This window comes from Rhinopithecus roxellana, chromosome 12 (assembly GCF_007565055.1).
Source record: "Rhinopithecus roxellana isolate Shanxi Qingling chromosome 12, ASM756505v1, whole genome shotgun sequence".
Classification (NCBI taxonomy): Eukaryota; Metazoa; Chordata; class Mammalia; order Primates; family Cercopithecidae; genus Rhinopithecus; species Rhinopithecus roxellana.
The window spans coordinates 57,086,996-57,109,620 of NC_044560.1; the positions used below are offsets into that span (position 1 = coordinate 57,086,996).

At 36.6% G+C, this 22,625-nt stretch overlaps 1 protein-coding gene across 1 annotated transcript in view; it reads right to left on the reverse strand.

The window, feature by feature from the left end:
* The window catches only part of SLC44A5 (solute carrier family 44 member 5), a 406,025-nt gene that overhangs the window by 65,990 nt on the left and 317,410 nt on the right, over nt 1-22,625 (reverse strand). The window contains exon 6 of the mRNA XM_030942323.1: nt 2,381-2,465. Within this exon, the coding sequence (XP_030798183.1) occupies nt 2,381-2,465 (85 nt within the window). The remainder of the gene's footprint in view (nt 1-2,380; nt 2,466-22,625) is intronic.

Below are 22,625 nucleotides of genomic sequence, written 5' to 3' on the forward strand. Positions count from 1 at the left end.
CTTCCTCTTTTCCAACTTGCCCTTTATTTCTTTTCTTGGCAGATTGCTCTGACTAGGACTTCCAGGGCTATGTTGAATAGAAGTGTTGCATGTGGACATCCTTGTCTTTTTTTCTAGTTCTCAGGGGGGAATGCTTTCAACTTTTTCCCATTTAGTATGATGTTAGCTGTGGGTTTGTCACAGATGCCTTTTATTATTTTGAGGTAAGTCCCTTCTATTCCCTTTTGTTGAGGGCTTTCATCAGAAAGCAATGCTAGATTTTATCAAATACTTTTTCTGCATCTATTGAGATGATCATATGATTTTTGTTTTTAATTCTGTTTATGTGATGTATCACATTTATTAACTTGTGTATGTTAAACCATCCCTACATCCCTGGTATGAAATTCACTTGATCATGATATCATGATGTATTATCTTATTGATGTCTTGTTGGATTCAGTTACCTAGTATTTTGTTAAGAATGTTTGCATCTATGTTCATTAAGGATATTGGTGTATAGCTTTCATTTTTGTTATGTTCTTTCCTGGTTTTAATATTAGGATGATACTGCCTTCATAGAATGATTTAGGAGTAGCCCCTCTTTTTCTATCTTTTGGAATAGTTTTAGTAGGATCAGTACCAATTCTTTGAATATCTGGTAAAACTCAGGTGTGAATTCATCTGATTTTAGACTTTTTTTTGTTGTCAATTAAAAAAATTACTGAGCATCTATTTTTAAAATCTGTATATCTCTTGGAATAATATGCTCCATAGTTGCAAGTGGGCAGCATAGACAACATAACTGAAGTGTCCTTAGCTATGTTTTTTTGTTGTTGTTGTTGGAAGTGAGGGTGTGGCTACTTTGGGTTTTTTTTTTTTTTTTTTTTTTTTAAACCATCTAAAGCCAGATTTCATAGAAACTGAATTGGTTTTGAAGAACCAGAAGACCCAGCAACCACTCCAGGTTTCCACAGAGAAATGAACCAGTGAGAGAAGAGGGAAGCTTTTCTAAAAATGTGAGATTCATGGAAGGTTGCTTGTGTATGTGGTTTATTTTCTTAGGTTAGAAAGACAGACAACGTGCTTTCAGAAATGAAAACTTCTGTTATGGTTACCATTAGAAAGAAATTTGATGGAACATTCTTCCTTGTTTGTTTCAGCTACCCAGGGACATTGCCCACAGCAGCCAAGTTGCCTGGAAAAGAATACCAAGCATTGAAGACTTTCTGGGTGTGCCCCTCACTTCGAAAGGTGGAATGATTTATCAGTAGACACTGTGACAAAAATAATCCTAACAACTGGACTGTCAAGATTTGTAGCAGCTACTCACACCTCAATCATCTTCTTTATTTTTTTTTTAATTTTATAGTTTTTTTTTTTATTATACTTTAAGTTCTAGGGTACATGTGCACAATGTGCAGGTTTGTTACATATGTATACATGTGCATGTTGGTGTGCTGTACCCATTAACTCATCATTTACATTAGGTATATCTCCTAATGCTATCCCTCCCCTCTACCCCACCCCATGATAGGCCCCAGTATGCGATGTTCCCCTTCCTGTGTTGAAGTGTTCTTATTGTTCAATTCCCACTTATGAGTGAGAATATGCGGTGTTTGGTTTTCTATCCTTGCAATAGTTTGCTCAGAATGATGGTTTCCAGCTGCATCCATGTCACTACAAGGGACATGAACTCATCCTTTTTTATGGCTGCATACTATTCCATGGTGTATATGTGCCACATTTTCTTAATCCAGTCTATCATTGATGAACATTTGGGTTGGTTCCAAGTCTTTGCTATTGTAAATAGTGCCACAATAAACATAGGTCTTTATAGCAGCATGTGTCTTTATGGCATCATGATTTATATACCTTTGGGTATATACTTAGTAATGGGATGGCTGGGTCAAATGGTATTTCTAGTTCTAAATCCTTGAGGAATCACCACACTGTCTTCCACAATGATTGAACTAGTTTACAGTCCCACCAACCATGTAAAAGTGTTCCTATTTCTCCACATCCTCTCCAGCACCTGTTGTTTCCTTTTTAATGATTGCCGTTCTAACTGGTCATGCCTCAATCTTCTAATAGCCCATTTATAAGGCATTTTAAAATATAGCTTCTGATAAAATCATTGGTCCAATCTATTCATTATAACTATATTTTTATAAGTAGAGTCTTCATGCATTCTAATAATATGCTGCATAACACTGACATCTTAAGTCATATAATATAAAACTTCCCAACTGCTTATTGCTATCTGTTAGACAAAGGGGAGGGAAGGCCTCCTTTATGAATTTAAATCTTCTTAAGAAGTCTAGTAGAATTACTGTAAAAGTGATATCTAGGTTCCAGTTTAGACAGTAAAATCACACAAAGCAAAGGTGGCCATACTCACTCATTGGGGGTGCCCTTCTGGCCACAAAAGTGGCCCTGGCTGTCTGTAGGATAAGCTGCTCTTCTGGGGTCCCCATGTACCCAGGCTGCAGGAACAAGAAAGGACAAAAATGCTATCAGCAAAAGCCGTCTAAAGGCAGTTTGCTTTGAGATATTAGAATGCACCACTGCAACACACTAACCTCTCCCCTCAGTCACAGATTATTGATTTTCTTCAAAGAATAATTTCTTAATGAAAAGTAAAATAAAATATGGATGAACCAGTCAGAAAGCACATTTCTCTTATTCTCTCAGGATTCAGCTGGGTTGTAGCCAAAACATGAGGTAATGCACTTAGAAAATGGCATTTATTAAAATGTGAATTAGAGGGCACATTATAAAAGCTCAGTTGGCTGAAGTCACTTTTTCTAGGGTTCAAAACTAAATGACTTCATAGCAGACCTAATACATTTACAGTAAATAATATGATGTAATACTTTTGGGTTATGCATAAGTGGAAACCATTAAAAAATTCAAAGGAATGAAACTATAATGCCCAATTCAAATTTACTAATTCTTTATGATTTTGTGTGACATTATAAAGGCAAACAATAGCAACTGCGGAGGCAATATGCAATAAAGACTTACCCTAAGTTTTGTCTGACAATCTCAGAGCTTAATAGAAGTATCAAGTGATCTCAAACTTCATGAAAACAAAGGACTTGATTTTCTATGAAGACGATGGGCTCAAACACATCACCCTTATTTTTTAAGAATTATAAAATTAATTTGACAGACCATAGGACCAGAGAGAGTAACATACATCAGGTCAATTAGGAAATGCTTTCTAATTTTAGTTGAATATTTCTAACTTCTCCAATTTAACTGATAACAATTCCTAAAAATCCGGAAAATGCACTCAGGTCATCTAATGCTTGCCTCTGAATATGGAAACGTATCTCTTTGTCCTTTGTTTCCTTTAACATTTGCCCAGCTATCTCCTTCCCCACATTTATTGGATTTGACATTTCACGTTATAATTCAATCACTCTTATGTATATGGCCTGTGTGACTTGGGAAGATTTAAAAAAATCAATTCTGAATGAGAATTTTAATATGGAAGAAAAATTTTTCTCAATAATTTTTCTCATTAATCTAAGCCTTTCTTTTTAGTATCTAAGCACTCACAAAAGTCCCCTTTGTCTAATTCTTTCTCCAATGTCATAGAGGCCAAATTGGTTTCATCTTCTAATACCATCTTATTAAATCTGACTCATTCGGGTAGCTCTCAGCTGCCATATCTTCCCGTCTCTATTTCCCAGAATAAAGAAAGTGGACTACAAATAAGGCATTTAAATAACAAAGTGTTCAATGTATGATGCCTCCAGACCGTATATTATTACATTCTGCTTCTATATCTTAGTTTGTCATGTTTTGGCTAAATCTAAGAAAAATATTTATTTTACCTATTTTTTCAGTAATATGTTTTTAAAGCTTTATTCTAAAATGTCTTTTTCTTTTTTTCTATACAATTATTAATTCAGAAATGGGCACCCAAAGCATTTGGATTGCTAGATTTTCCCTGAGTGAGTCACTTAATTATTTTGAGTTTTGACTTTCTAATTTGTTACTACAGAATGAGTATAATAATACCCAATCCCACAAGAATGTTGAGAATATAAAAGAAGATAATGAAAGCAGTGTGACTAACATGGTGCTTTGCATAAAATATGGACTCAGTAATATTAGTTCTTGTCTTATTTGGGTTTCCCCAAAAGTGAAATCCAAGACAAGAACTTTGATGCAGATGGTTTATCTAGGAGGTGATTCCAGGAAGCTTAAGTGGGTATGAGAGAGATGAGACGGAAGGGAGCAAAGCCAATCAAGTGCCTGTGAATGAGTGGAATACTGTTGTGGGCAGCTGGGGCTCCATCCCACTGGGAAGCTTCTGCAGAGCAGTGTGAAACATGTCTGTCAGTAGGAATTGTAAAACTGCCCACCACAGCTACAAAAAAACTCAATTGGGTCAAGGGGAAGCAGGGTCAGGTATCCCCAGCGTCTGCTATTGTTTTCTTTCCCTTTTTCATCATCAATTAATTAACTAAAGGATTTACTAAATGATCACTATGTGTCCCACACTAGAAGTCTTATCAATGTGAGTTTATATCAGAGTTCTCAAGAAATACAAGAAAAGGGGAGAATAAAGTTTGTAGAAGGTTTAGAGAACAGGTGAGACTTGAGAAAGACTTTAAAAAATGATTAGGATTTGGACATGTGGCTGGAAGTAGGGAAGGATTTATAGATTGAGGAAATAGTATAGTAATAAGAGCTTTCATTTATTAATTGCTCACAATGTGACAGATGCTGTGCTAACTTGATTATACCCATTGTCTCAGCTGAGTCTCACAGCAAGCCTAAAAGGTAGGTGTTACTTTCACCTGAATGGTATAGATAGCTGCAGCTCAGAGTTTAATTTACTACTCAAAATCACACAGCTTTAAGTGAGATAAACAAGGTATGAACTCAGGTGTGTTACTTGCTTTCTATAGCCTGTGGTTTTTGCCACCAAACTAGAAAGGCAATAATGCTTTCTGCAAAAGGATAGAGCAGGAATGAGCTTGTTAACAGGGGGAAAACAAGGACATCAGCTAAATAAGGATCAGCAAAATGCTCATAACGTAGGAAAAGAGATGACAGGCAATTTTGGAGCTTTTGCCATTTGGGGAGAAAAGCTTCATACTTGTGGCAGGGGGAGAGGGGTCATATCTGATTGGGATGGATCTGAGTGTCTGGGGATAAAGGAGAGGGAGATGAAGATGGAAGGGTCAAGAGAAGAATACTTGACTTTCTAGTTTTGAACTGTGGCAGGTGGTTGTGTTTACCGAGCTGCTGCTACACCTCTCTACACAGCTTCTGGCGCACAAGTTGTGCTGCAGATGGTCTGTGTTTGAATTGGAACATAAAGACTTTGAGCTAAAAGCTACAAAAAAGAGGAAAAAAGGAGATGGGCAGCAGCTATCATTTTGTCCCTGTTAATAAGTTAAGGAGCTTCTGACATTTTAATCCCTTTCTTGGAATTTTTCTATTCATGAAATATCCCAAACTATGCTGTCCAACATGGTAGTCACTATCCATGTGTGTATTCAGCACTTGAAATGGCTTCTCCAAATTGGAACATACTGTAAATGAAAAATACACATCATATTTTAAAGACATTATAAACAACAACAAAGAAGAATATCTTAATTTTTATATTGGTCACATTTGAAATATTTTGTTATATTTAAGTAAATAAAATGTATTATTAAGTTATTATTAAATTTATTTTCATCTGTTTCCTTTTATGCTCTTAAATGTAGCTATCATAAAATTTAACCATATAAATGTAATTCACTTTATGTTTCTCCTGGACAGATCTGTTCTAGTGTAAAGAGCAGTGTCAAGGACTTCTTATACAAGGTCATTAAGAGGAGCCATAACATCACCAGTTTGTATGACAGTCATTCTCAAGCACATCATACCCAACACATCCTTTTTTATAATAGTTTACAATGCTCCTTGTACAATCTTGAAATAATAGTCACAGATAACACATTTCAGCCACACTATTTCCTTTAAAAAGTCAATAAAATATCCTATGTAATATAAATGAGAAATAATAAAAAGAAAGTAATTTATAATTAAACAGTATGCACATCAATATGCAAATGCTCAAATGTGACCAAACTGGAAGAGATGTGAGAAGTCAAGTGCTCATACGTACAGGTGGTATCACTGTGAATGTAGCAGCTTTAAGTGCAGGGGAAATATGTATATTGGATAGGAAAATCAAATACAAGTGGTGTTTTTAATTATATAATTTTCCTAAATGAACAAATATTAGCAAATTCTAACAACAAAAATGTAGAATCTTCTTTCAAATTCCCTTGGTACTTATTAAAATCATGCAAAATAACTTTTGTTACTTTATTTTTATATTTTTATTGATATAGTTGTACATATCTTTGGGGTACATGTGATATTTTGATACATGTATACAGTGTTTAAAGATCAAATCAGGGTAATTGGAATATCTATCACCTCAAACATTTTTCTTTGTATTGGGAACACTACAATTCTTGTCTTCAAGCTATTTTGAAATATACAATAAATTATTGTTAACTACAGTTTCCCCACTGTACTGTCAGATACTAAAATTTATTCCTTTGAATGGTATATTTGTATTCATTAACCAACTTCTCTTTATCCCTCCCTCCCCCATCCCCTTTCCAGCCCCTGCTAACTACCATTCTACTCTGTACCTCCATGAGATCCACTTTTTTAAGAGTTTGTAATTTTAGAACAGAATTTCTAGATTCAAATATGTGAAAACAGGTTTTCACCTACATCAATGGGACAAGGGAAAGTCAGGCAGAAAGTGAGGTGTATGCGTAAGCCACCTTGAAGGCACATCCTCCACCTTACTGAAGCCTTGGCTTACATCATGACCACAACTTCGTAAAGAACCTGGAGCCAGAACCACCCAACCAAGCCGTTCCTATATTCCTGACCATGGAAATTGTGAAATAAGAAATATTTGTTTTTTAAATTGCCAAGTTTGAGGGTAATTTACAATGCAGCAATAGACAATGGATTATTATATAGTTTTTAAAAATCTTTTTTTTAGTTCTTCAGAATTTATCTTATAGCTAACTTTTTTACCTTTTGGCTTATATATTGAATTAATGTATAGTATCCCCAAACAGTTTCCTTTACATACAACTTATAAAGTGTATGTATGTATGTATATATGTATGTATGTATTTTTATTTCAGTAGGTTTTTGGGGAACTGGTGGTGTTTCATCACATGGATAAGTCCTTTAGTGGTGATTTCTGAGATTTTGGTGCACCTGAGCAGTGTACATTCTACCCAATGTGTAGTATTTTATTTCTCAACCCCTTCCACTTTTTCCCTAGAGTCTTCGAAGTACATTGTATCATTTGTATGCCTTTGCATCCTCATAGCTTAGCTTCCATCTATAAGTGAGAACATATAACGTTTGGTTTTGCATTCCTGAGTTACTTCACTTTGAATGATGGTCTCCAATTCCATCCAGGTTGCTGCAAATATCATTATTTCATTTCTTGTTATGGTTGAGTAGTGTTCCATCGTATATATATATATATATAACACCTTTTCTTTATTCACGCATTGATTGACGGGCATTTGGGCTAGTTCCATATGATATGGTCTGGCCTTGTGTCCCCACTAAAATCTCATCTTGAATTGTAATCCGAATTATAATCCTCACGTGTTGGAGGAGGGATCTCGTGGGAGGTGATTAGATCATGAGGGTGGTTCCACCATGCTGTTCTCATGATAGTTTGTGAGTTCTCATGAGATCTGATGGTTTTATATGGGACTTTCCCCCCCTTCACTATGCATGTCTCCTTCCTGCCTCCATATGAAGATAGATGTGTTTGCTTCTCCTTCTGCCTTGATTGTAAATTTTCTGAGACCTCCCCAGTCATGCTGAACTGTGAATCAATTAAACCTCTTTCCTTTATAAATTACACAGTCTTGGGTGTGTCTTTATTAGCAGCATGAGAACAGAATAATACAATAAATTGGTACCAGGAGTGTAGTGCTGCTATAAAGATACTCAAAAATGTGGAAGTTACCTTGGAACTATCTAATAGGCAGGGTTGGAACAGTTTGGAGGGCTCAGAAGAAGACAGGAAAATGTGCGACAGTTTGGAACTTCCTAAAGACTTGGAAGCCTCAGAAGACAGGTAGATGTGGGAAAGTTTGGAACAACTCAGAGACTTGTTGAATAGCTTTGACCAAAATGCTAATACTGATATGACCAACTAAGTCCAGGCTGAGATGATCTCAGATGGAGATGAGGAACTTCTTGGGAACTGGAGCAAAAGTGACTCTTGCTATGCTTTAGCAAGGAGAATGGCAGCATTTTGCCCCTGCCCTAGAGATCTGTGGAACTTTGAACTTGAGAGAGATGATTTAGGGCATCTGGTGAAAGAAATTTCTAAGCAGCAAAACATTCAAGAGGATGTGCAGCATAAAAGTTTGGAAAATTTGCAGACCGGCAATATGATAGAAAAGAAAAACTCATTTTCTCGGGAGAAATTCAAGCCTGCTGCAGAAATTTGCCTAAGCTTCAAGCAGCCAGATGTTAACCACCAAGATAAAGGGGAAAATGTCTCCAGGGCATGTCAAAGATCTGCAAGGCAGCCCCTCTGATCACAGGCTCAGAACCTAAGAGGGGAAATGGTTTCCTGGGCTAGGGCCAGGCCCCCCCTGCTGTATTCAGCCTAGGGAATTGGCACCCCATATCCCAACTACTCCAACTGTGGCTAAAAGGGGCCAGGATATAGCTCAGGCCATTGCTTCATAGGGTGAAAGTCCTGAGCCTTGGCAGCTTCCATATGGTATTGATCCTGTAGGTACACAGAAGACAAGAATTGAGGTTTGGGAACCTTCACCTAGATTTCAGAGGATGTATGGAAATGCCTGGATGTCCAGGCAGACGTTTGCTTCAGACGTGGAACCCTCATGAAGAACCTCTGCTAGGGTAGTGCAGAAGGGAAATATAAAGTCAGAACATCCACTGGAGCATTGCCTTGTGAAGCTGTTAGAAGAGGCCCACCATCCTCTAGATCCCAGAATGGGAGGTCCACCAACAGCTTGCATGATGCACCTGGAAAAGCCACAGACACTCAATGCCAGTCAGTGAAAACAGCTGAGAAGGGGGCTGTACCCTGACAAGTCACAGGAGTGGAGCTGCTCAAGACCATGGGAGCCCATCTTTTGCACCAGCGTGACCTGGACGTGAGACATAGAATCAAAGAAAATCATTTCAAAATTTTAAGGTTTAATGGCTGCCCTATTAGATTACAGACTTACATGGAGCCTATAGCCCCTTTGTTTTGGCCACTTTCTTCCATTTGGAATGGGTGTATTTACCCAATGCCTGTATCCCTATTATATCTAGGAAGTAAATTAACTTGCTTTTGATTTTACAGGTTCACAGGCAAAAGGAACTTGCCTTGTCTCAGATGAGATTTGGGACTTGGACTTTTGGGTTAATGGTGAAATGAGTTAAGACTTTAAGGAACTGTTGGGAAGGCATAATTGTGTTTTGAAATGTGAGAAGCATGTGAGATTTGGAAGGGGCCAGGGGTGGAATAATATGGTCTGGTTCTGTGTTCCCACCACGATTTCATCTTGAACTATAATCTGAGTGTAATCCCCACGTGTTGGGAGAGGACCTTCATGGAAGGTCACTAGATCATGGGTACAGTTTCCCCGTGCTGTTCTTGTGATAGTGAATGGCAAATGAACCATACAGATTACAAGATCTAATGCTTTTATAAGGGGCTTCCCCCCTTTACTCTGCACGTTTTCCTGCCGCCATGTGAAGAAGGGTGTGTTTGCTTCCCCTTCCACCATGATTGTAAGTTTCCTGAGGTCTCCCCAGCCATGCTGAACTGTGAGTCAATTAAACCTCTTTCCTTTATAAATTACCCAGTCTTGGGTATGTTTTTATTAGCAGTGTGAGAATGGGCTAATACACTATATTTTTGCATTTGTGAGTCAGGTGACTGTAAACATGCACGTGCAAGTATCTTTTTTGTATAATGACTTCTTTTTCTCTGGGTACTCAGTAGAAGGATTGCTGGATCAAATGGTAGATCTACTTTTACTTCTTTAAGTAATCTCCACACTGTTTTCCATAGTGGTTATACTAGTTTACATTCCCACCAGCAGTGTAAAATGTTCCCTTTTCATCACATCCACACCAGCATCTATTATTTTTTATTATGGTCACTCTTGCAGGAGTAAGGTGGTATTGTGTTGCGGTTTTGATTTGCATTTCCCTGGTAATTAGTGATCCTGAGCATTATTTCATGTGTTCGTTGGCCATTTGTATATCTTCTTTTGAGAATTGTCTATTCATGTCCTTTGCCCACTTTTTGATTGGATTGTTTGATGTTTTTCTGATTTGTTTGAGTTTTTTGTGAATTCTGGATATTAGTCCTTTGTCAGATACATAGTTTGTGAAGAGTTTCTCCAACTCTGTGTGTTGTCTGTTTACTCTGCTGATTATTTCTTTTTCTGTGCAGAAGCTTTTTAGTTTAATTAAGTACCATCAATTTATCTTTGTTTTTTTGTCACATTTGCTGGTGGGTTCTTGGTCATGAACTTTTTGTCTAAGCCAATGTCCAGAAGAGTTTTTCTGATGTTATCTTCTAGAATTTTTATGGTTTCAGGTCTTAGATTTAAATCATTGATTCATCTTCAGTTAATTTTTATATAAGGTGAGAGATGAGGATCCAGTTTTATTCTTCTACATGTGCCTTACCAGTTATCCCAGCATCATTTGTTGAACAGGATGTCCTTTCTCCACTTTTTGTTTTTGTTTGCTTTGTCAAAGATCAGTTGGCTGTAAGTATTTGGCTTTATTTCTGGGTTTTCTGTTCTGCTTCATTGGGCAGAATATTTGCCTATTTTTACACCAGTACAATGCTATTTTGGTGACTATGTCCTTATAATACAGTTTGAAGATGGGTGATATGATCCCTCCAGATTTGTTCTTTTTGATTACCCTTGCTTTGGTTATGCAGGCTCCTTTTTGATTCCATATGAATTTTAGGATTTTTTTTTCTACTTCCGTGAATAATAATGGTATTTTGATATGAAATGGCATTGAATCTGTTCATTGTTTTTAGCAGTATGGTCATTTTCACAATATTGATTCTACCCATCTATGAGCATGGTGTATGTTTCCATTTGTTTCTGTCATCTATGATTTCTTTCAGCAGTGTTTTATAGTTTTCTGTGTAGTGGTGTGTCACCTCCTTGATTTGGTATATTCCTAAGTATTTTGTTTTTGTTTTGCAGTTATTATAAAAGGGATTGAGTTCTTGATTTGATTCTCAGCTTGGTCACCTTGTATATAGCACTTACTAATTTATGTACATTGATTTTGTATCTTGAAACTTTATTTATTTATACTGAATTTATTTATCAGTTCTAGCAGCTTTTTGGATGAGTCTTCAGGGTTTTCTAGGTAGAAAATCATATCATTGGTGAACAATGACGGTTTGACTTCCTCTTTACTGATCTGAAGGTCCTTTATTTATTAATGTTGTCTGGTTACTCTGGCTAGGACTTCTAGTGTTACATTGAATAGAAGTGTTGAAAGCAAGCATCCTTTTCTTATTTAAGTTCTCAGGGGGAATGCTTTAAACTTCTCCCCGTTTAGTATAATGTTGACCGTGGGTTTTTCATAAATGGCTTTTATTACCTTAAGGTGTATCCCTTCTATGCCACTTTTGCTGAGGGCCTTAATAATAAAGGGACACTGAATTTTATCAAATACGTTTCCTATGTCTATTGAGATGATCATACAATTTTTGTTTTTAATTCTGTTTATGTGATGTATCACATTTATTGACTTGCATATGTTAAATCATCCCTGAATCTCTGGTATGAAATCCAGTTGGTCATGATGTATTACCTTTTTGGCATGCTGTTGGATTCAGTTAGCCAGTGTTTTGTTGAGGACTTTTGCATCTATGTTCATCAGGAGTAGTGGTCTATAGTTTTTGTGTGTGTGTGTGTGTGTTCCGTTCTTTCCTGGTTTTGGCATTAGGGTGACACTGGCTTCATAAAATAATTTAGAAGGTTCCCTCTTTATCTTTTGGAATAGTGTCTATAGGATTGGTACAACTTTTTCTTTGAATGTCTGATAGATTCATCTGTGAATCTGTCTGGTCCTGGACATTTTTTTTGTTGACAATTTTAAAATTATCATTTCAATCTTGTTGGTTTGTTCAGAGTTTCTATTTCTTCCTGGCTTAATCTAGGAGGGTTGTATATTTCCAGGAATTTATCCATCTCCTCTAGGTTTTTTAGTTTGTGCACATACAGGTGTTCATAGTAGCCTTAAATAATCTTTTGTATTTCTGTTGTATTGGTTGTAATTCTCCCATTTTGTTTCCAATTGGGTCTTCTCTCTTCTTGATTAATCTCACTAATGGTTGATTAATTTTCTTTCTCTTTTCAAAGAACCAGCTTTTTGTTTCATTTTTCTTTTTTGTGTGTTTCAATTTTATTTAGTTCTTCCCTGATGTTATTTCTTTTCTTCTGCTGGGTTTGGGTTTGGTTTGTTCTTATTTCTCTAGTTCATTGAGGTGTGACTTTAGATTGTATATTTGTGCTCTTTCAGACTTTTTGATGTCAGCATTTAATGCTACAAAGAGTCCTCTTAGCACCACTTTTGCTGTATCCCAGAGGTTTTGATAGATTGTGTTACTATTTTCATACAGTTCAAATAAATTTTTAAATTTCCATCTTGATTTTATTGTTGACGCAATGGTAATTCGGGAGCAGGTTATTTAATTTCCATGTATGTGCATGGTTTTGAGAGTTCCTTTAAAAATTGATTTCTGATTTTATTCTACTGTGGTTTGAGAGATTACTTGATATAATTTTGATTTTCTTAAATTTATTGAAACTTGTTTTGTGGTCCATCATATGGTCTATCTTGGAAAATGTTCCATGTGCTGCTGAATAGAATGTATATTCTGCAGTTGTTGGGTATAATTTTCTGTAAATAGCTGTTAAATCCATTTGTTCTAGGCTATAGTTTAAGTCCATTGTTACTTTTTGACATTTTGTCTTGATGACCTGTCTAGTGCTGTCAGTGGAGTATTGAAATCTCCCACTATTATTGTGTTGACATGTGACTAATTTCTCAGGTGTAGTAGTAATAGTTTTATAAATTTGGGAGCTCTAGAGTTAGGTGCATATATATATAGAATTGTGATGTTTCCTGTTGGACTAGTTCTTTCATCATTATATGATGTCCCTCTTTGTCTTTTTAAACTGCTGTCACTTTAAAGTCTGTTTTGTTTGATATAAGAATAGCTACTCCTGCTTGATTTTGGTGTTCATTTTCACGGAATATCTCTTTCCACCCCTTTACCTTCCCGTCCCTTTACCTTAAGTTTATGTGAGTCCTTATGTGTTAGGTGAGTTGCTTGAAGACAGCAGATACCTGATTGGTGAATTCTTGTCCATTTTGCCAATCTGAATCTTTTAAGTGGAACATTTACGTCATTTACATTCAATGTTAGTATTGAAAAGTGAGGTACTATTCTATTCATCATGCTAGTTGTTGACTAAACACCTTGATGTTTTTTCATTGTGTTATTGTTTTAGAGGTCCATTGAGATTTATGCTTTAAGGAGATGCTATTTTGAGGATTTGATTCAAGATTTAGAGTTCCTTTTAGCAATTCTTGTCATGCTGGCTTGGTAGTGACAAATTCTCTCAGCACTTATTTGTCTGAAAAAACTTGTATTTTTTTTTCATTTATGAAGCGTATTTTTGCTGGTTTTGTTTAAGGAGGCTGAAGATAGGACTTGGTTGTAGATTTATTTACTGCCTTTATTTTGTGTTGGCCTCCAGCCAGGAGGTGGTGCTTTCAAGACAGCATCAGCTCCAGTAGTATAGGAAGGATACAAGTTGCCCTAGGGTTGTGTGGATAAGTATTCAGGTTTTTCAGGAGCTGGGTGGGGCCATGAAGCTTCCAAGAGATTATGTCCTTTGTCTTCAAACCTTTTTGGCTGTCTCACAGAGCCTGTAGCAGCAAGCCCTAAAAAAACTTTTATACTTGAAGTAAATAATTTCACCATCTTTCTTTTTTCAAATTAAATATTCATAATAATTAGGAAACACATCTTTTCTATTTAATTTATTATATGTTAAGCTTATAGCTACACTTTCTAGGATTTTAGTATTTTTCAGGCCTCACTGTATGATTTAACACATGGAATCTTAAACATGATTTAAAATATTCCTTAAGACCTAAACTATTACACAGTATCTGACATCTATTTACCTTAGTTCTTAAAGTAAACATGAAAAGCTGTATTTTAAAATTCCAGTCTAGAATACAATCAAACTCCCTTTCATTCACTCATTCATACTGAATTGTCAATTGTCACATTTCTATTTATTTGGTCATTCATGAATGAATGATATAGGCACACATAAACTCTGAAAATATAGAGATGAATACATCTCATATTTAGTATAATACTATTTCTTAGCACATTCTTCCTAAGGAAACTATGTATGATACTGATTGGCAGTGCAGAGGGAAGACAGGTTCTAAAGATTGTTAGTGTATTCTCTTAAGCTCAACTGAGTCATGGCCTTAATTTCAGCTGTTCTTCAAGTTATTGTCTCTGTACTAGAACAAATCAAAACAATCTCTGTCACTTTGGATACAGCAATAGATCAAACAAATGCTTTCTACTTTTTCCAATAAGTAGATAACCTTAGGGGTATTTGCTTTTATCTGGCAAGGATAGTATCACATCTTCACTTTCTTGCCTCAATGGTATATGACTTTCTAGCTCTTTGCCACAATTTAGTCCACAGGGTTTTGAAAATATCTTTACTCCACAGGTTGCCACACAGATTCATTATATTCATAGCATCATGCTGATAAGATCTGGGGAATAGTGATTAGCATATAATCTTGAGGCCTTATACAGACACTTGTGTGCTAATGGATAGGAGAAAAATTTTATGACAATACAGGAGTCTTCCACCTCAGTAAAGTTCCTGAGGGTTCCTGTAATTATATCTTCTCCATAGTGAAAGATAAGTTACTGCATCTTACATTTTCTGCTATTAAAAGGGGTGCAATACTTATTAGTTGCCAGATTTGAGTAGAGCTCAGAGAAATAAAATACTTTTCAGATAATCCAGACTACTGTACAAACAGGTGTGCCACTGGGTCTAAAATACCTGTCAAAAGCAAGACACTTTATGGGACCTGTGGCAAATGCTTACTAGAGAGTCACAGTAGAGATCTCCAGGGTGTTGAAGAAAATCTGTGTTTTTTTCAGAAAATAACTATTCTTCTTTTGAGAAATAGCCCCTTGTCCCTGAATGAACACCCAATGACATGAGCTTCCCATCATGATGTTTAAAGGATACTATTTGGTCCATCAAGTCTAGAGGTGGTTGTGCCCAGCAGCACTCCATTCCCAATGGAAATGACATATTCCTACAATGTGTCAGAAGGTCACAAAGGCTCCACAAAGTTACATAAGAAGAATTCTTACAATAACAATATATTAACTTCCGATGCCAATAGGTATGTGTTAAAGAAACACATACATGAAAAGGTCTCTTTGATCATGGGAATTTAATCATGGAAAGGTACCTTTGATCAGCAGACTGAGAAGGAAAAAATTAAACCAGATTTATAGATGGCTGTGGAGGATCTGTTGGCATTGACTAGGGTAAATTCTTCTGGTTGTCTACTTTGACCGGAAGAGTAGAAGATCTGAATCATTTAATCTATTTATAGATAGAGGCCAATGATTTCGCTACAATGTCATGGACTAGAAAAGAAAAATATTAGACAATCAATGTCCAGGAAGTTTGAGAAATAACTACAAGGATTGACCTCTAAATGGACCCAGAATATGAAGATACTTATGTCTCATGTGGCTGCTTAGTGAAGCCCCTTCTGTAGAGGTAGTTTTCAATAATCAAGATGGAAACCACTCATTCAATGATTTTGTAATAAAGTAACCATGATAACAGAGATGAAGATTATGTGTGGGTTTTGATAACATGGACTTGCACTCACAAAGGATGACCTGGCTTCTAACAATGTGTATGTAACAAATTTATCAGCATAGATGACCAACCCTGAGCCCCATTCAACCAGAAGTAGCTGGCATAATGGAATGGTAGAATAATCCCCTGATGAGCCAGTTATATCCCCTTGTAGGAAACAATGCCTTTTCAAGGCTGGGGAGCTGTTTTCTAGAGTATGGCAGGGTCCTAGCAGGAAACAGATGTTAAACTCATATAGAATAGTTGAGTAGAGTTTAATAAAGGAGATATTCATAAAAGCATGAACAGCATGAAGGGAAATAAGCAGGAGCTGATGTAGAACCCAGAGGTTGGCACCAATAGGGAGCCATTTCCACACCTAGGCCTGAAGAGGCACAGGAGGGGTAACCCAAATCCAGGAGGCCAATCTGAATGGAGAGAGCTCACTAACAGCACTGACGGGAGCAGGAGCCTTAGAGAGGTGTAGCCAACCTGTTGTGACCCATCAGCAAGAGAGTCAAAGGCAGAAATCTACAGACTCACGCTCCTACCCTCCCATCTCACCAAATTGGAAGCCAGAGGACAAGAGAGCCACTTGGTGTAACTCATAAATGCCAGATTCCCAAGGGACAGAGCAGGATGAGGAGAATAAGGACTAGATTTGGAGGGGAAAATGAAAAATGCCCAGCCCATATTCTGAACAAGTGACCAGCCCATTAAAGAGCGGGACTTCAGATATATACAGCAAGACATTTAGCACTTCATTTAAAAAATATGTAAGGTTGAGGACAGGCGCAGTGGCTCAAGCCTGTAATCCCAGCACTTTGGGAGGCCAAGGTGGGCGGATCACGAGGTCAGGAGATGGAGACCATCCTGGCTAACACGGTGAAACCCTGTCTCTACTAAAAATACAAAAAAATTAGCCGGGCGTGGTGGTGGCCGCCTGTAGTCCCAGCTACTAGGGAGACTGAGGCAGGAGAATGGCGTGAACCTGGGAGGCGGAGCTTGCAGTGCGCGGAGATCGCGCCACTGCACTCCAGCCTGGGGGACAGAGTGAGACTACGTCTCAAAAACAACAACAACAACTACATACATATGTGTGTGTATATATGTGTATATATATATGTGTGTATGTGTGTGTGTATATATATGGTTTTCAGACTTTATATATATATATACACACATGGTTTTCAGACTGTCTATATATATATATATATGGTTTTCAGACTATCTTTAATCAGAATTTACTGCTACGTGAAACAGCAGTAGCAAAGAGCATGAAGATACACCTAAATTTCAAGGTCTATGAATTGGAAGGAGTGAGAATAGGATGTAAAAGAAGGGACAAAGCAAAGCATATCCTTAAAACAGATTTGTAAAAAATAGGCACAGAATTTAAGAAAACAGAAAAACAAACAAATTACCAAGAAATGAAAGTCAGTTTTTAATAACAAGTGTGTTTTTTTTTTTGCATTTGACTTTTTGCTGATTACTTTAATACATCTAATTTTCTGATTATTCTAAGTCGATGTTAGACCACCAGTATTCAAGATTTTATTTAAGATTTTCATTCACATTAGCAGTAGGTTTTTCATTATCATTTTTAAGGTAAGGCAGTAGTTGAAATAATGAGGACAGGAGTTTATGGGTTTTTTTTCCTTCATTCATTGTACAAATAATTTCTTCATTCATTCTACAAATATTTTTTGAGTACTTTCTCTGTGCCAGCACCAAGCTAGACCCTGGGAATATAATGGTCCTTGCTCTCCCAAAGCCTACAGTCTGTTGGGATAAATAGATTTTAATGAATTAACTGCAAAAATAAATGTAAAATTCCAATTCTGACACGTGCTACAAAGGAGCAATATGTAGCATGAAAAGCATGATTCACAGAGGCAGATGATCACATGAGGGAAGTCAGGGATGATGTTTCTGAAGAAGTGATTCAGGAGATGAGACCTCAAAAATGAATAGAGGCCCAAGAGGCTTCCAGCACATGAACAACGTGGACACACGGCCTGTGAGGGGTGGGAGTGTGATGGGTACTGAGGACAGACAGGAGACCAGTGTGGTGCTTACACAGAAAGCAGGGTAAAGCATAATTTCAGATATGGATGGAGAGTTAGCATCTTAGGATTTTCTATGATGAACTACAGGGAGATTTTTTTAGTTGTTAGTGTCAGCTGTGAATTCCATGGTAAAGGTTCTGTTCAGGTAGGTCCTTGTCTTCCTATTCAAATTTTCTTGGAATAGGTCGAGGCCACCCCTCTATTCAGGGTTTCTGGTCTTGGTCTTTACTTGCTTAACTGTGGTTCTATAATTAGCCACATCTTCTTGCTTTATATGAAGCAGCTCTCATGGTTCCTAAAAATCGATGCAATGTATTATATCTGAAAATGTTACGTGTAATACTCATTAACATCTACTAGTAAATAACATTTTTTTGAGAGGCCCATGAAATCCTTTGAGGTTTTTCTTGCCAAAGAATGAAACATTGCCTAAAATAATTTTATTTACTCCATAGTTCAAGAATTAACTAAAGGAAAGAAAACCAACTATTTAGGTGTGGTTTATGATAAAGAATACACTCCCCTTTTTAGTTTGTACATAATAGAGGCTAATTTTTTTTTTTTTTTTTTGAGACGGAGTCTTGCTCTGTCGCCCAGGCTGGAGTGCAGTGGTGCAATCTCAGCTCACTGCAAGCTCCGCCTTCTGGGTTTACGCCCTTCTCCTGCCTCAGCCTCCCGAGTAGCTGGGACTACAGGCGCCCGCCACCTCGCCCGGCTAGTTTTTTGTATTTTTTAGTAGAGACGGGGTTTCACCGTGTTAGCCAGGATGGTCTCGATCTTCTGACCTCGTGATCCGCCCGTCTCGGCCTCCCAAACTGCTGGGATTACAGGCTTGAGCCACTGCGCCCGGCTTTTTTTTTAATTACTGAAAATTAACAATGGCACTGGAGCAAAGTGACCCATATCAGTCTCAGAGGGGCGAGACTGAAGATAATAGATTGTTGATGATCTTTGATGGCAGAAGAATACCTGCCTTTCATTTATGCCCCAAACTGTTCTTGGATACTCGCTGTGTTAAGCCCAACTCAGTGTGGAATTAGAGGAGGTGGGAGGGGAAGGAGGAAGAGAAAAGCATTAGCTGAGGATCATGGGGTTCTGTAACCTTCATTACTCTCTCAGTAACCTTCATTTCTTATTCATCATTTATTGTCTTTATTAAATAAAATACAGTATAGTGTAGTGTTCAAGAGCACAGGCTCTAGAATTAAACTACTTGGGTTATGTTGGTGAATAAAACCAATACAAATCTGGCTCAATCATCTTTTTTCATTATCTCACTGTTTTAGAAAAATTTTAAAACACCACTTTAAGTGAAGATGACTCATGTTTGTGCATGTGCACATGTGTGTCTTGGGTGTATAAAACAGAAAGAGAAGAGAGAAGAGAAATTATTTGTAAAAGAATTCTATTAGGGAAATTCATAGCAGATAACCAAAGATTGGTAAGAGATGGTGAAAAATTTATTCAGGCAAATTATCTTTTCACTCATATTGAGGAAATGCATGTTTCTGAAGTACCAGGAGCAAGCATTATGATCTAACATTATCTCTCATTTTCAAACATTTGCAAAGCATGTTCTTGTTGTGCTCTAGGGTTGAGTCAGGAGTTGCAGCCATTTAAAAGCCCTCTGTCAAGGAGAAAATGTGATTACACCAACTGCTTGCACTGACACTTAAAAATGAACTGCAAATCTGTTTGGGGCAGGGAAGGCATTCCCTAAACACTTGCTGGTTGGGAATGTTGGCTTTCAAATCATTACTTTGTATCCCTTAAAGGTACATTTTAAGTGTTTTAATATGTGAGGAACAGGCCTGCCAAATTGTGCTTATGGCTTTTTAACACAAGCAATTTACAAATGCAATGAAGCAGATAATAGGACACATGATACCGAACTTGAAAATCTGTGTTGATGACACGGCTGCTATAGAAACATTTTTAGAAGCAGCCCTGTATACTGTTGCTTAGATAAGAAAAATGATGTTTATCATTTCACAGGTGGCCTCTTCTACCCAATAGTGAGTTTAGGGTCATGTCCTTGAGCACAAATCAGTCCCTCTCATGATAACAATATTCCACTTAAAATCATCTCCCATGTATGCACTCAATAAAATAAAAAAAAAAAACAGTAAAAACTCACTCAATACTCAAAAATCTGCTCAAGTAACAGTGAAAACTAAGTACTTTCTTTTCAATATGAAGACTTCCAAAATAAAAGGAAGTATAGGTTTGTAATTTAATTTGTAAATATTTATACATTTGTAAATAATGCAAAAGGACATTTAATACTGATTCTGGTTATAAATACAATGAACATTTAAGAAAAGTTCCCTGGAACAATTTAAAAAGCAATAGAACTGGAATTTCTAAAAATTCTTACTTTTTAATTGTGAGATATGATTTTACTCGGCTAAAACAATGTTTCCAAGCTGTGATCTGATAGGTTTACTTTAGTTCCAAAGTAGAGTAACAGCACAATGTAATTTCCAGTTATACTCATTCCCAATTGCCAGTTTCCTCTTGCAATGAATATTGTGGTCACATCACCAAGCTCCCAAATTAGAACAACAGGATGCCTAGTGAGGTACAGATGGTTATTATAAAAAAGACAAGAGATAAGTGTTGAGAAGGTGTAGAGAAAAAGGGAATTCTTGTATACTGTTAGTAGGAATGTAAATTAGTATAGCCATTATGAATGATAGCATGGAGGTCGCTCAAAAAATTAAAAATAGAATTATCATATGATCCAGCAGTCTCACATCTGGATATTTACCCAAAAGATTTGAACTCACTATGTTGAAGAGATATCTGTACTCCCATGTCCATTGCAGCATTATTCACAATAGCCGAGATTTGGAATCAATTTAAGTATCGATCAGTAGTTGAATGGATAAAGAAATTATAGTGTATGTGTGCTTGTGTGTGTGTGTGTGTGTATACATACATACACATATACACACAAAATGGAATATTTTTAAGCCTTAAAAAAGAAGAAAATCCTGCCAAGTTGTGACAACATGAATGAACCTAGAGGACATTATGCTAAGTGAAATAAACCAGACCTAGAAGAAAAATATTTCATGATCTCCTTTATATGTGAAATCTAAAATACTCCAACTCATAGAAGCAGAGAGTAGAACGGTTGTTGCCAGGATATGGGGGTGTGGGAGAAATTAGGAGATAATGGATAAAGAGTATGAACTTTCAGTTATAAGATGAATCAGTTCTATAGATCTGATTTACAGTATTGACTATAGTTAATAATGTATTTTATTCTTGAAATTTGCTAAGAGAATATATCTTAACTGTTCTTTCCAAACATTCACTTACAAACAAAAGTAACTATGTCAGGTGATATATATGTTAGCCTGACTGTGGAGATCTTTACATAAGATATATATATACTAAAATACCAGGTTGTATACCTTAAATATATACTTTAAAAAATGTGTCAATCATAGCTCATAAAACTAAAAAATTAAATTAAATTTAAAATGTGTATTTATGTGTTTATTAGTAAGAGAAACTGTTCACTGCTTCTTTGTATGGGCAGAATTAAAAAGTCATCTTGGAATTATCTTTGTTCTTCAAAAGGTCACTTGAGTGACTTCTCTTAGTTATGAAAATATGCTTTCTTCCTTCCTCATGTTTATTGGGATAGAGGAAGACCAATTCGCTTTAAGAGAAGGAAGAGATAAGACGTCAAACTTTTCTCCCTGAGATTTTAATTTAGAATAGATCAGATTGACCCTGAACTAGGCTTGCTGGACAAAAAAGATAAAAATACCCTCAAAGGGAACTTACCATGGAGGAAGAGACTGGGCTGGGGTCCTAGGCTTAAAAGCGGCGCCTAAGAGTAAGGGCTGGTTCTGATCAAGCAAGAAGCCAGTTTGAATGCACCTATTCTGACCCATGTCATGCTTTGGGAACCAATGTTTGAATATTGCTGAAATACTTAAAAAGCAGTAGTCTTGGATTGGGAAGCCACTACAGTAGTGGGAAGATTAAGATGAGCAACGGACTATGAAATGATACTAAATGGCACAACCAAAATGTCAGATCTCCAGAACACTACAAAGTCTCTCCACCTAGAGATTGGAAATCAGGTTGCTCCCTCCTTAGTGTTTTGGGAAACTTTACGTCAGGAAAGAGTGTGATATGCTAGATTTCCTTAAGTAATAAATGAAAAAATAGATGTGACTATATTATTGCCCCCAAACAATGAACATATAATTTAATATCAGAAATGATGAGGTCAATTTTGACTACTTTATTATTAACTATTTTGTTTATTCTCTACCTTTTTCTATGAAGGATTAAGGCTGAATATGAGAATTTAGCCTTGTGTAATTATGTAAATTTCTTTCTTTCTCTACTTGGTATTTTCAGATCCACTGTCTCCACTCAAGCCATGATGCAATTCCTTTAATCCTTTCTACTGATCTATAAATTACCTGCATGTCAAGGCTCTTTACTGCTCTGCTTTGGCTTGGTTCATTTCTCTATTAAAGAAGCAATCACAAGCCTGACTGTATTCAAGGGGAAAGGATTG